At 41.5% G+C, this 14,164-nt stretch overlaps 1 protein-coding gene across 5 annotated transcripts in view; it reads left to right on the top strand.

The window, feature by feature from the left end:
- The window catches only part of cux1b (cut-like homeobox 1b), a 64,065-nt gene extending 49,944 nt beyond the window's left edge, over positions 1 to 14,121 (top strand). For 4 of the 5 annotated variants that reach the window (XM_039785156.1, XM_039785165.1, XM_039785172.1 and 1 more), the window contains 3 exons: positions 141 to 329; positions 2,014 to 2,278; positions 2,569 to 8,434. In XM_039785156.1, coding sequence (XP_039641090.1) covers positions 141 to 329; positions 2,014 to 2,278; positions 2,569 to 3,073 — 959 coding nt within the window. In that variant the 3' untranslated portion in view covers positions 3,074 to 8,434. Of the gene's footprint in view, positions 1 to 140; positions 330 to 2,013; positions 2,279 to 2,568; positions 8,435 to 8,752; positions 8,957 to 11,163; positions 11,277 to 11,416; positions 11,534 to 11,722; positions 11,807 to 12,400; positions 12,458 to 12,820; positions 12,902 to 13,008; positions 13,074 to 13,212 lie in introns of those variants that run through there. The other variant, XM_039785185.1, reaches the window with a different exon arrangement.
- The last annotated feature ends 43 nt before the right edge of the window (positions 14,122 to 14,164 follow it).

A 14,164-nucleotide genomic window follows, 5' to 3' on the forward strand; every position in this document is an offset into this window, starting at 1 on the left:
GTAAGAAACACAGGAGGTGCTCTCTGTGCGGTTTAGTTGGTCTTTCTCTTTCCCCTGCCCTCCCCAATGATGAATTATTCAAACTTTCAATCAGTTCTCTGAAATGACCGTTTCATTTCCGCTCTCTCTCGCCAAACCAGGCCAGCGTCTGTTTGGGGAGACTATCCTGGGTCTGACTCAGGGTTCTGTCTCAGACCTGCTGGCCAGGCCCAAACCCTGGCACAAGCTCAGCCTGAAGGGCAGAGAGCCCTTCGTCCGCATGCAGCTCTGGCTTCAGGACCCACACAGTGTGGAGAAACTCATGGACATGAAACGCCTGGAGAAGAAAGGTGTGTAGTAAAAGCTCAATGACAGAGAAACAAATGCACACTCCATATAGAGCAACAGGCCTTCCCAAGTAATGAGCAAAATACTCTGCTTAAGCAGGCATTTACTTTATAAATACATTCACAAAAAAAACCCACTAGCAGCAGCCTTTGTATTACCCATGCACATCTGCACACACAATATCCTTTGTGCAGGACAGCAGAGCATGTTGTGCATATCACAGTCATCTTGGTGTGATGTCAGTACCAATCAGGACTGCAGACATCACATACTGTATTAGATGTGACAGCTAGGGGACTGCCGGGGGCTTGCTTACTAACAGTCATCAGCACTCCTCTTCATCATCATCGTCATCATAATAATCACCAGTGTCTATAAGCTCATATTTTTTTATCATTTGTTAGCCCATAGCCCACTCCATCACTCCATCATTCTTTGGTCCCTTCTGTTTGCATGATGCGTTTGAGAATCGGCAAAGCCAAGAGGCCTCACCCTCCCTGCTGCCTCCCAGTGACCCCTGACTGCCCACTTGAAGCTCTCTCCGTAGAGAAGGGATACGCATATTTGAACCTGCCAGTAGGCACAAGCATCCGGGATCCGTTTACCCTCCTGATATCTCAGGCTACGCACAAGGGCAAAAAAACAAAACTGACCTTACACCAGTGGGTTTGGATGGGTGGGGTTACTCTCCAGTCAACTTTGTTTCAGATTATTGACCCCAAAGTAATGCATCCAAATAGCAACGGGGACTAGTCCTGGCCGACAGCAGAGCCCAGAGGAAAGACATGGACCTAGTCTACAGTAACCATATTTGACCTCTCACCCTTGCGGTACAAGCCTGCGAGGCAGCACACAACTTTCACAGTGGTCTAACCTTGCTCTGAGGTTTTTTTTCTTCCTGCAACACTAATATATCTGGCAGGGTGTATTGGGGTTGAGAAAATGTCAACCTCATGTAAAGCTGCCATGAGCTGTTCATTTTCAGCTGCTGGTGCCCCGAGTGAATGGTGCTGCTTGTTTGCTTTAAAATGGAAGAGATGCATTTATTGTTAATTTTGAGAATGGCAATAGCACCACCTAGTGGCCGTGGAAGAGGATGGCCGGATTAGTTTTTAGAACAGTGTCCGAGGACAGTGTGTTTAATGCTGTTTGAAAATATAGAAATCGTTTCTTTGAAAATGCCATTACAATTGCAAAATATTCCAAAACAGCCTGAATAATATAGATTAGTGGAGGGCTGCAACTAATGATTTTTTTACACTGTTCATGAATCTACTGATTATGTTGTTGATTAATTGTTTGGTCTATGAAATGTCAGACAATTGTGACGCCTTCAAATATCTTGTGTTGACTCAAAAATATTCAATAGACTTTCATAGAAGAGAAAAAACAACAAGCAAATAATCATATTTGAGAAGATGGAAAAGTGGAAGTGATTGATTTTCTGATGATATACTAATCAAGTAGTTCACTAATTAACTAACTAATAACTAATTAATACGTCTCTAGAACTAGGTTGAGCCATTATAGTTGTACTTAACATGAAGATTGCTTGTCAAATGTCATGCTCATCGACAAAGATAACCAAACTCTTTAACTGCTGTTTATATTCCCCATATTTATTAATAATATAAATGTATTTTCTAAGGTACTGATTTCCCCTTCTCATTTTGTGTCACTGTTCAGCTTACATGAAGAGGCGGCTGAGCTCCTTGAGTGATAGCCATTCTGTTGACGTGGGTTTAGTGGGGCCGGATTACATCCAGGGCTCGCAGAGCCCGGGACAGCAGCACTTGAAGAAGGCCAGGGTGGTGTTGGGCCCCGAGGAGAAGGAGGCCCTGAAAAGGGCCTACCAGCAGAAGCCCTATCCCTCCCCCAAAACCATTGAGGAGCTGGCCTCCCAGCTCAACCTGAAGACCAGTACTGTCATCAACTGGTTCCATAATTACAGGTCAGCATTTGGAAAAGACACACTTGAATATTGACCCATTTCTGTCTAGTGTTTGTATCACAAGCTTCTTCAAGGGCCATTAGATATAATTAAAGCAAATCTAATTCCATTGTTAAATAAATGGGCGTTGTCTAAGGAAGGGCTTTCGTTGCTGCCCTGTTCTCATAAGAGAACATCAGTGCACTCATACAGTATTTGGATAGAAAATCAAATGTAAGATGTGTTGCGTCAAATTTCAAATTCAACTTCAGGATTTGAGTAGCGTGACTGAACTTGTGTGTCTCTACTAGGTCACGTATCCGACGAGAGCTCTTCATAGAGGAGATCCAGGCAGCTGGAGGGTTAGGGCCTGGCAGTGAGGGGGGCTCCCCTTCCCTTCGCGGGTCCAAATCAGGAGAGGGGGACAGCTGTGATGGGACAGAATCTGAGGGCACAGTGGAGACACGCCAGGGAGTGGGCATTGGCCTGGAGGATCACAGAGGAGCATGCAAAGACGACATGGAGGTCGAGTCTGAGGCAGGGGGCTCTAATAACTCCCCTGACCAGCTAGACTGCACCACCTCAGGCTTTGCCGGGCCGGGCTCCAGCTGTGGACAGGGTGGACTAGGGCTCTTCAGCCTCACAGAGGCATCCTCCAGTGGCTCTGCCTCTAGTACTAACATCCCAGCCTCTGGCCCTGCCAGAAACCCCAGGGACAACAATCTGCGCAAGAAGAAAGCAGCCAATCTCAATAACATCATCCACAGGCTGGAGAAGGCTGCTAGCAAAGAGGATCCCTCAGAGTGGGAGTTCTAGCTCCCCCTGACCATCCTTCATCCCTCTTGTTTCATAACCTCACAACCTCTAACCTTGGACCCCTCCTGCTCTGTTCCAGTTGGAGAGTGGACACAGCCAAAGTCAAGCTCAGCAGCCATTTTTATTACATAAAAGCTTTCCCGAAAAGAGGAAAGAAAACAAAGAGTGGTTGGCAAAACCCTTAAAAAGAAGATTAACTGAATACCTAGAAGAACAAAAATAAGAGAACTTATGTGTCTCTCGTTTTTTTTTTTTTTTTTTTTAAACTGAGTTTTGTTTTTGTACTGAGAAAAGCACTTAGCCGTCCTGCTGGCCTCCGGCCCTGCTGTACCTCCCCCAATCACCAGCCACTGGTGCACCAGACTGGTTAGTCCTGAGCTGGGGTCTGACCCACAGCTGGGGTTGAAACCTGGACTCCGTAACACAGGCAAGGCCTGACACAGCAGCTGTCACAGTGATAGACACTGATAGATGATAGATAGAGACAGGAACTCTCTTACAAGAACTCTCACTTTCTTAAAGGAGATTTTTTCCGCTCTTCTTCTCACCTCCCAAGTGTCCACAAACCTCCCCTCACTCAGTGAGATGCCTCATTTTTCACACTGTAGAGTGACTGTTACAAACCCTTTGCCTTTTTCACTCACTGCGTGTGTGTGTGTGTGTGTGTGTGTGTGTGTGTGTGTTTGTATGTTAGGGGTTGTGTCAGTGTGCACCTGTTTGTTTGTGGAAGTGTGTGTGTTCTCTTCTCAATGGCAGCATGTTTTCTTTTTAATCTCACTCCTACACTCTTAAGAGGGTAGTGGAAGGCCTGCCGGCTGAGCTGCCATGGTTACTGATGTAAGAGAGATGAACTTTGACCCGTTGTGTCCCATATCCTATCCTGCTGACAGCCATGTGATGGCCAGGAGGATCTCTTAATTCCTCCCAAACACACAGGCACTCATCTGAAGAGGAAGGATGGAGGGAACCCTGTTTTTGCCTCCTTAAACCCTTCTTTTAAGGATGAAGGATGATCTCTTTTTTTGATATTGCAATTTGGTTGCCAATAAGAGATTGCACAGTCTATTGACTCTAAAGAGTTCAAAATAGGGAATTTTAGGAAACATTTTTAATTAGTACAAAATAAGAACAGAAAATGAGAGAATAACAAGTTGCTGTTTTAAAAAAGAAAAAGAAAAAAACGATTACAATGGAATAATGTTGCGTTGTTGAAATACGATACAATGAATTCACGTAGTACTGTAGCTGTCTGACATGGTGATACTATACGTGTCTCTTGTTGTTTTAGGTTGTGCACGTCACAGCTTTTATCCAGCACTGGACCTGCTGGGTGTGCGAGTGTGTCTGCACCACCAACATATTTTCTCTGTTCACAAACACACATCTTTTTATAGGCCAAATCAGGAAGAGAGTGTGTGTGTGTGTGTGTGTGTGTGTGTGTGTGTGTGTGTGTGTGTGTGTGTGTGTGTGTGTGTGTGTGTGTGTGTGTGTGTGTGTGTGTGTGTGTGTGTGTGTGTCTTGTGTGCATTTGTATTTGCCTGCATGTAAGTCAGGGTCGAGGTCAATTCACTCAGAATTAAATTTAAGAAGTAGATTATGAACAATGAAATTCCTGAATAAATCGCAACGTAGAGTACTTGATAAATCTGTACTTTCTGTTGATTGCCATCAAAGTGAATTCACCCCAACCCTGGTTTGAGTAGTTACCACTCTCCTCCAGTCTATCCTGTATCCAGGGATGTTTTGCATTGAATTCTACTGTATACACTACAAATTATAAGGCATATCACCTCCTCCCTGTCCCACACAAGCCCTCAGTGCCTGTCAGCCTACTGCCTCCCCTTTGTGTGTGTGTGTTGTATGTGTGTGTGTGTGCACGTGTTTGCGTGGGTGCATGTACACACATGCCTGTCAATACATGCGTGTGCACAAGTGCGTGCGATTGAGGAGTGTTCAGTGTTTCCAATGAGTGGGGTCATATTTCGTATCTACTTGCACACACTACTAGTGCACAACTGACACCCTTCTTTAAGCTGTTTGATGCGTTACCATTACATTAATCTTCTCACAAAGTAGTGTAATACTATGATTTACTGTAGCTTGGTTTTATTGCTATTTTGCATTTATAGTTTGGTTTTTATTCTGCTTATTTATAGGTGCTGTATTTTTCATTTAATGTCTTATCATTTGAGTTGTCTATTTTTTAAGGGATTATACTGTTCCTGAGGGCAAGTAACATTTTTATTAGACGTATAGACTGCCGGCAGTATTGGTTAATATTTACAAAGATGTACTAGTTCTCATTTGTTTGTATATTCATGAATCCTAAAGTTTAGTGTCATTTCAATAGCTTTGAAAAAAATGTGTTTGCTACAGTTCATGCTCCCGTAAGCATTAAGCTTTTACCACAACAGTTATGCTCTTAAATTGCTAGCTAGAATCAAAGGACATATCAAGATCAGTGAATATATGATGGCATATCTCTTTTCCTGTTTTCTGTCCTCCGATAATAATTTTGGCAAGCCCAACACTAACGCTCGGCAGGGCATGCAGCTTTCTTTAGATAGAGTTCGCCCACTCTGTAATCACATCAACATCATTTACAGGTCCAAACATATACACTTTGTCAAATAGGTCAAATGAAATTACCTAAACTTGAAAACACAAGTTAACTCGAAAGAGGTCATATCTGCCAAATTGAGATTAGAGAAGTGTACCAGCTAGCAGGGGTGTTACGCCAGATTGAACAGATAGCCAGCCTATGATTATGCAGAATTTATATTTCAGTCCGTCAAAAAAAAAAAGAAGCACTTATTAGGATCTTTTTTGAAGACTTAGTTGGGACAGGGTCTGTAAACACTACAACAGAGTACGATCCCAGGATCCTGGGAAATGTATGCCTTTTTTAAAAGTGGTTGTGAACCAAGCACAGACTCTTCTCCGCATCCTAACACTAAAATTTAAAGATAAGATAGCTGTGCCCATGTTTTCTACACGATAAACTGTATTCTTATACAGTAGCTTCTTATTTCAAACTAAACTGTGTGGCAGACATGGCCATTGTCCTGTACAGTTGTAGATATTATGAGTAAACGCCTGTTTTGGTTTCTATCCAAAAATCTCAGTCCATCCTTAAGCCTCCCCTTTCCCTGAATGTACATCCAGATATATTGGCAGCCTGTCAAAAGATAGTGATAACCTCATTGCACTGCATTAAGATGCATTAGTTAAAATTGGATTTGCCAGTGTATCGAATAATTGTAAAAAATAAAACAATTCTCAAACATTGGCGCTTCCTGTGGACGACTGATGTGAAACATCTGTCTTCTGCGGAGTACTGAAGGCTTATAATGCCTTCTGTTGGACTGCTTGGACTGGACAACCATGGTATGTTTAATGGTGAGGAATAGCTACTGTAAAGTATATAAGCACTTAACCCATTTGCCATTTTATAGCCAGATCCATCAACTCACCTAAACCATGTGAGATCATCAGATTTGTGCCTTTAACTGCCAAGCAGGGCACCAAACTAGTGATGTCATTAGATGTAGATGATTTCACCCAATATGTTCATAATATATCCCACATCTTGACCCAGATTAATTTCTCATACACTTCATATTGGTACTTAAAAGTTGACTTTTCTCAGCTCTCTGGAGAGGGTTGTATATAATTCCTGGAGTGCAGTGAAAGAGTAAAAGGAGGAAAACGAGCGCGTGTATTCTTATGACAGACCTGCAGACACATATCGGTCCGGGTCTCATTTCAGATGTTTGTTTTCCCACAATGCATTTCTTACGTTGTACATATACCTTAACTAGCAGCGAAAGGCAAGAGCATTGAATGAAGGAGGAAGCATGCAGAAACAGCGTACACTGTAATAACACTGAATTTATTCATAGGGCATTTTGTATTTTTCTGTTTGTGTCAGGTTTGCTGTGACATTAATAATGGCACTACAGGTATTGATAATGACGTGTGCCAATTCTAATGGTTATTTGGAAAAGAGACGTGTAAATACAGTCAATCAAGTAGCTTTTGAGTCACTATTGTCACAGTATGCTTTTGTTTGAAGGCAGGAGGAGAGAAGGGACGATTCAGGACTTTTCCATGATCCACAGATATTTTTCTACAAATTTAAATCAGATGATTCTATACACTGTTGAATAACATTGTAAAGGTGTAACAGATGCTGTATATCATATCATGTTTTCTGAAGTCGTAAAGCTTTACTGTATGATCTGTTGAAGTAGTGGTTATTCATTTGACATATTAGTTGTAATGGAAGCCCGAACAGCAGCACTGGTCACCATATTCAGGAAAAAAAGAAAAAAAAAGAAAGAAAGGAAAAACCTCAGATGTTTTTTGTAATACTTTTAGAATATATCTTATGAAGTTGGTTTTGTAAGACAACACTTTCCGAATCAGTGGTGCTGTATGCATAGCACACTCCGTAATACATACACACATAATACAGCACAATACACTCATCCTTTGGAGAAAGAAGAAAAAAAAAAAAACTCCACTTGCGTGCTTTTATGTTGTTCTTTTTTCCGCTCTCACAATGGCTCCAGCTCATTTTTAAGTCTTAACCATTTCCTCTTATCTCTTCAGTTATTTCACGCTTAACTGTACAATTTTTAACACCCAGAGATCAACTCTGGAGCGATAAACACCCTCGCAAGACTTAAAAGAGGAAGCAAAAAGCCAAATAGTGTAGTAGATATCCACTTCTGTTGAAAGGTTGCTGACAGTTTTCTGAATGTTGCTACCTTGTGTCGTCGCTTCAGTTCACCCATAGCTTAAACCACAGTGTAGTCTGACAACCAAATGACCCCCCCCCCTCCCCCTCATCCTTTTGGAAAGCTTTAAGATGCTTGTTGAGGCTTTAGCGAGTTTTTTTTAGATGATTTTTTCCAACCTTGTCATCAACAATGTGGAAGTAATAATTCTCATAACTTCTCCCACTGCTTATTTTGTGAGTGTGTGTGCGCGTACATGTGTGTTGTAGTACAAAAGGCTGCATGACTGTAAAGGGATGGTTAAGATGTTTTTTTGAAAGTGGTTTCCCTAGCACTTCTGTCACTCCTGAGATGCTTTTTTCTCCTTTTTGGGGGTCTCCCTCCCTTTTGTTTTTCCTCATGTATCATTGTTTCTTTATCTTTCTATTTACTAAACGTATCATGTTGTTTGTTCTCAGCACTGTAAAACAGTCCCTTCTACAACATTGAAAAGCAATATCACTGTATGAAACGTTCACAATGTATTTGTTATGATTGACATTTGATTCATCATCATTATTATTCACATGCACCCTAGGTGTGATAATTGAAGTAAATCTCTTTTATACAAATACTAAAAGTGTGCTGTGGTAGTTTTTGATTTTTTTTCTTTGCCAAAAATCTTGTTGAAGATGTACTTTGTTGAACACATGGATGGTGAAATAAGTATTCTCAGAGAAAAAGATCCGTTAGAAAGCCTCAGAAAGTAGGAGTGTGTAGCAGTAATCTCAAAGGGGGGTTCAGTCATGTTGTGGATATTGGACTGCTTCTGCCATTTACAGCCTCCACAGGTGAGTTATTTTGGGAACTATAAATAAGATCTAAAGACAAACAAGAAACTTGAATTATAAAAAAAAAAAGAAATCGACACATTTTCTTTCCTCTCTGCCCTCAACAGGCCGTTATACAGAGTTGCAGATGGAGTTTTCGGCTGCCGTGCGAACCAGTGCGGAGCAGAAGGAGCTTATCCTGAAGCTGGAGCACGACCTTAGCACCATCCAGGCCATGTCCTCCATGCCGCGCCCCGATGCTGACGGGTCAGAGGTCAGCAACATGGAGAACATCCCAGAGCCGATCAAAGAGGCCTCTGCCATGTTTGCCGGTATGTCCCTAGAATCATACGTTGTTGTTTTTTAAGCGACCTGTACAAAAATGATTGGGACAGTAGTTTCTTTGGACCCTCCCCTTGACTGAGAGAAAAATTGCAACCGCCTGCCTATATGGCACTTTTGAATCAGTACTATTAAGTGCACACAGAATTTAGAATGATGTGCTCCTTTTTATTAAAGTATATACTTCTTTATTTATTTTTATTAATTTAAGGTTCACACAGAAAGTAATTATTTTCCCCAAACGGCCAGTGTACTGTATCCACTGTACAGATGTTAGCTGCGAGCTAGCTAGCAACAGGCGCACAGACTGTCAGTGGGAGTGTATGCATGTGTTTTTTTTGTTCAGCTCAGCCTCCGGCAGAACTCATCAGAAACTTCTTAGACATTATTTCCTTCTAGTCTCTCCCTGTTCCTCTCATTTTTGAAAGTTTATGAAGCAGTTTCATCAAGCCCTGGGATAATCAAATCTCTTGCTCAAGCTTAAACGTTTTCAGCTTGCGTTCAATTTGTGTCTAATCGCGTCTTTACATTGTCTCTGTAGTGACAAATGACGTGCTCAAAATTTTTCTTTTATAAATATACATTTTTATATCATTTTATGATTTTATTTTATTTTTTTAAACCAAGGAAAACTCTTTTGAATTAATCAACCAGCTTTGAGGCTTGTGTGAAATGTCTACACTGAAAAGTCGTTGAGGTGAGAGCACGTGAATGTGGTGTCAGTCTCTGACTTGAAATGAGGTAGTTTATCTGTTTAAATCAAGGGGGTAAGCTTCGCTTCAGAACTCGAACCTCCTATGGCGCCATTTTGACGCTACAAAGAGATCACCTCCCGTTAGCATTCCACTGACTAGCATACATTTTGGCGCCACTTTGACAGCGAATAACTTTACATCAGAAATGTTTAAAGACTCTATTTGTCCGTTGTTTATTTCTAAAGAAACACGACAATGTATAAAAGGCTCCATTACCTTGTACCTCACGTTATGGCTCCGTAGCAGGCGTTTTTGTAAAAATAGGCTAACGATTGTGTCATAACCAAGTGACTTACTGTCGCACAGTAGAGGAATTACCGTATAGTACAGGAGAAGCTCGCAGGCAGTTTTGACTTACATTAGCGGTTTAGGTTTAATTACTAATGTTAACTAGCATGTTAGTTAGCAATAATTAGCCTGTGCTTATGTTATCTCCTTACATATACCTACACTCTCCGTCTCTTTAAGATTGGGAATGATTGAGATTTCTCTTGGCACAGCTACTAGAAGACTTATAACTTTCAGACACGTTGCTCACGTCACATTTACGTTGTCTCTGTCAGTTGGAGGCTGCGCAGTAAAGCAAGAGATCACCGGAAAAGTGCTTCTAATAGCCTTCACTGGTCTCTGTCCAGAGCAACGGGGTCTATTGGTCCATTATATAAATGTCAATGGTTTAAATACGGCACACTAGCCCGATTAGAGCGATTTTAGTGTTTTGGGCGTTCATTACAGTGAGGCTGACACAGCCTGTCTGCAAATAAAACCGATAATAGTATCACATTTAAGCCACAAAATATAGTTTACCCGTTTTCAAAAGTATTGTTAATCATACAACATGACATTTACATTTTTTTTTTTTTTTCTCAATTGCTAACAAGCATCGGGCAATATACTGAAACCACTTTTTCAAAACTCTTCATACAGACTGCTAGCCTGACAAGCCAGACCCACATCAAGATGTTTGGTCTGGGAACTCACCATTGGCAGGGATCAATCCGAGGGGCGGGATCAACGGTTGTCTTTCAAATTCCCTCTGCGCTCACCAGAGCAACGCTAGTTGATTAAATTTTTGCCGTATCCGGTCGGGACATCTTCCTTTTTTAAGAATGACTTCAGTGCTTAACTCCAAGTCTTCCAGAGTCGCGGCAAAAGATTAGAAAGACCGCTGTTTGCCAGCAGATACATAGGGTTTTGAAGGTGGTGGAGTATGAATGAGAAAAGAGATTCATGGATTTTGGTAATTGTGGTCATTGAATGCATTTTGTGTGAAAGCAATACAAATGATTCACAGTTTGGTCCACATAGACTTCTGTTGTCAAAACTGTGTGAACAGTTTTGACAATGTGACTTCAGTTTTGACCAATGCATTTTAGCAATTAAAAAATATACGAAGTAAATTAAGGCATATATGTTTTTATTTTAATCTGTGTTACCTTCAGGTTCAGGCGTAGGCCCCCATCCGGAGCTTCCTCAAGGCCAGATGGACTCTCTGCTCTCCATCATCTCCAGCCAAAGGGAGAGGTTTCGCTCCCGCAATCAGGAGCTGGAAGCTGTGAGTCACACACACACACACACACACACACACACACACACACACACGCAAAAGCACACACACACAGAGGCACACTGTATTCCTGTGTCTTTTTCTGGGAGAACTCGTTTCTCATCTCTGTTTTTTCTCTGTCCCTGCAGGAGAATCGCTCCATGCAGCAGACCATGCAGGCACTGCAGAATGAGCTGGACAGCCTGAGAGCAGACAACATCAAACTCTACGAGAAAATCAAATTCCTGCAGAGCTATCCTGGCAAAGTGCGTGTGCGTGTTGCGTGTCTGTGTGTGTGCGTGCGTGTGTGTGTGTGTGTGCATGAATGAATGTACTCTACATGGGTGACATTGTTTCTTACATCTTTATTTTATCATTATTTTTTTTTTGTGGTATCTGAACCCTAAAATATTGTGCAGGAAAATGTAGATCAGTGTGTTTTCTCTGCGCTGTAGGCTGGTGGTAGTGATGACACCGTGATGCGCTACTCCTCCCAGTACGAGGAGAGACTGGATCCGTTTGCTTCCTTCAGCAAGAAGGTACAAGACACACACCTTCAAAACACACACACACACACACACATACACACACATTACACTCTGAAACCACCTGCCATCTCTTTGTCTGCTTTACTCTCATAGTTTTTACTCTGATAACTGACCAAACAATCAAAGGCCAAGTTCTTATTTGTTGACATTTAACAGTTGTCCAGAAATGATTTATGATTGTTGAGAATAAGAGACCAGCTTAGTCATTATGAGCAAGGGGATGACTCAAAAAGCTCTAGTGTCACTATTGCTGTCGCACAATTGATGATGATGGGATACAAGCAACAAGCCTGTCTCATTTTTTGGGCTTTGTTAAAAATAATTCTGGGATATGTAGGAGCTGAATTAGAGGTCGGTAAGGCAACTTGAAAGAAATGAAGTATTCTACGGAGGGAAATTAGACCTCATTACTCAAAATAACTCACTGAAGCAGATGCACTAAACACCACAGACTGGCAGTATGTAAAATATAAAAACATCTAAAAGTGTAATTTTTTTTTGAGACCATCATAACATGGTCTGCATGTAATCACACTCTCCAAAGACAGCGTATTTTTTTGTTGAGGCCTACCGCTCTGTTTGCAGGAGCGTCAGCGCCGATACCTGAGCCTCAGCCCCTGGGACAAAGCTACTCTGAGCCTGGTAAGACTCAAAAACACACACACACACTCTCTCTCTCTCTCTCTCTCTCTCTCTCTCTCTCTCTCTCTCTCTCTCTCTCTCTCTCTCTCTCTCTCTCTCTCTGTGTCACACACTGTCACACACTCACACACACTGTCACACACACTCACACACACTGTCACACTCACACACACATTCACAACACACACACACTCTCTCACACTCACTCACTCACTCACATTCACACCACACACACATTCACACCACACACACACCCACACACACACTCACCCACACACACACACACTCCCACTCTCACCCACCCACTCTCTATGTGTTTGGTTCAACCTCTTGACTGAATGATTGTGTTTTTGGGTCTCTCAGGGTCGTGTGATTCTCTCCAACAAGGTGGCCAGGACTGTTGCGTTCTTCTACACCCTGTTCCTGCATTGTTTGGTCTTCCTGGTGGGTTTCCTTTCCAGCCATTAGGAGCTTCTAATACGACATTAACGGCCCTGTGTCATCAGCGTCAGTCATCTTAACTGTTCACTGTCTTTTTTTTTTTTTTTCAGGTGCTGTACAAGACTGCCTGGAGCGAGAGTATCGGCAGAGACTGCTCTGCCTTCTGCGCTAAAAAGTGAGTTTGTTCATCCAGCAGTGGGCTGTGAATCTTGGAACATTTATAATATCACATTATGTATGAATTGCCATTTTGATCACATCAGCGTGTACCTAATGCAGGTTTCTAATCGTCTTCATTTCTCTCTTACTCCCAGGTTCTCTGACCACCTCCACCGTTTCCATGAGAACGAACAAAACCTTTAAGCTGGTTCTTCATTCAGCAGCATGCATGTCTACCTAATCAACCTGCTCATAAAGACGGAGCTTTACCTGTGTTCTTGCTGTAGCTCATATCTCCACTAGGGGGCGGTTTAGGGCTGTAAACTGTAAATCATACGGTTTATTGATTCAAAAAGAGGTTCTTTCCATTTCTAGATTATTGATCTTTAATAAATTGCAATTAATATATAAGTCCAGCAAAACTATAACGTCCTACTTATACTCTTAACATAATGCTAAAAACTAATCATTAATCACGTAATAAACATAATGTAATCTGTGCCGCTGTTGCACAAATTTAATGAAGTTAAGGTTCAGGTTATCTTCCTGTACCAAAGGGACCACATTATTCGGGTCGTGATGTGTTTTTATTTCTGGGTTTAGCTGGAATTTAGAATAATTAGATCATTTAATCAATAAAGACAAAGTTGGTATAAGATTGTAGCTAATATGATTAACATTATAATGTATGTCTGATTGGAGAGTGCACTGTAAAAGGTGGGTTATTAAGCAGGAGGTGGTCATTTTAAGAGGTAATGGTGGTGGAACAATATATACAGTAGTGATACGTTTACTTGTCATTCCTCTGAGATTTGACTAATATGATTGATTCATTGGTAAGTTAAGCTTTTCATAAATCTTTGGCGCAGGAATCACCTTGTTACTGTTAGTTGCTATTAAGAGATCAAAAGATTGAGACACGAGGGTCTGCAGCAGTAATACACTAACGTTTACAGAGTCTGTCGTTCTCCAAGACCGATTACTGTGCATGTTTACCTGCTTGCTTACTTACTTCTTTTCTGACTGGCATTGCATATATATTCCAAATAAAGACTGTGCAGTAATTTTTCTTCTATCATTTCTATTTAAAAGGGTGTCATTCTGAGA

The sequence above is a fragment of the Perca fluviatilis genome, chromosome 2 (genome assembly GCF_010015445.1).
Source record: "Perca fluviatilis chromosome 2, GENO_Pfluv_1.0, whole genome shotgun sequence".
Taxonomy (NCBI): Eukaryota; Metazoa; Chordata; class Actinopteri; order Perciformes; family Percidae; genus Perca; species Perca fluviatilis.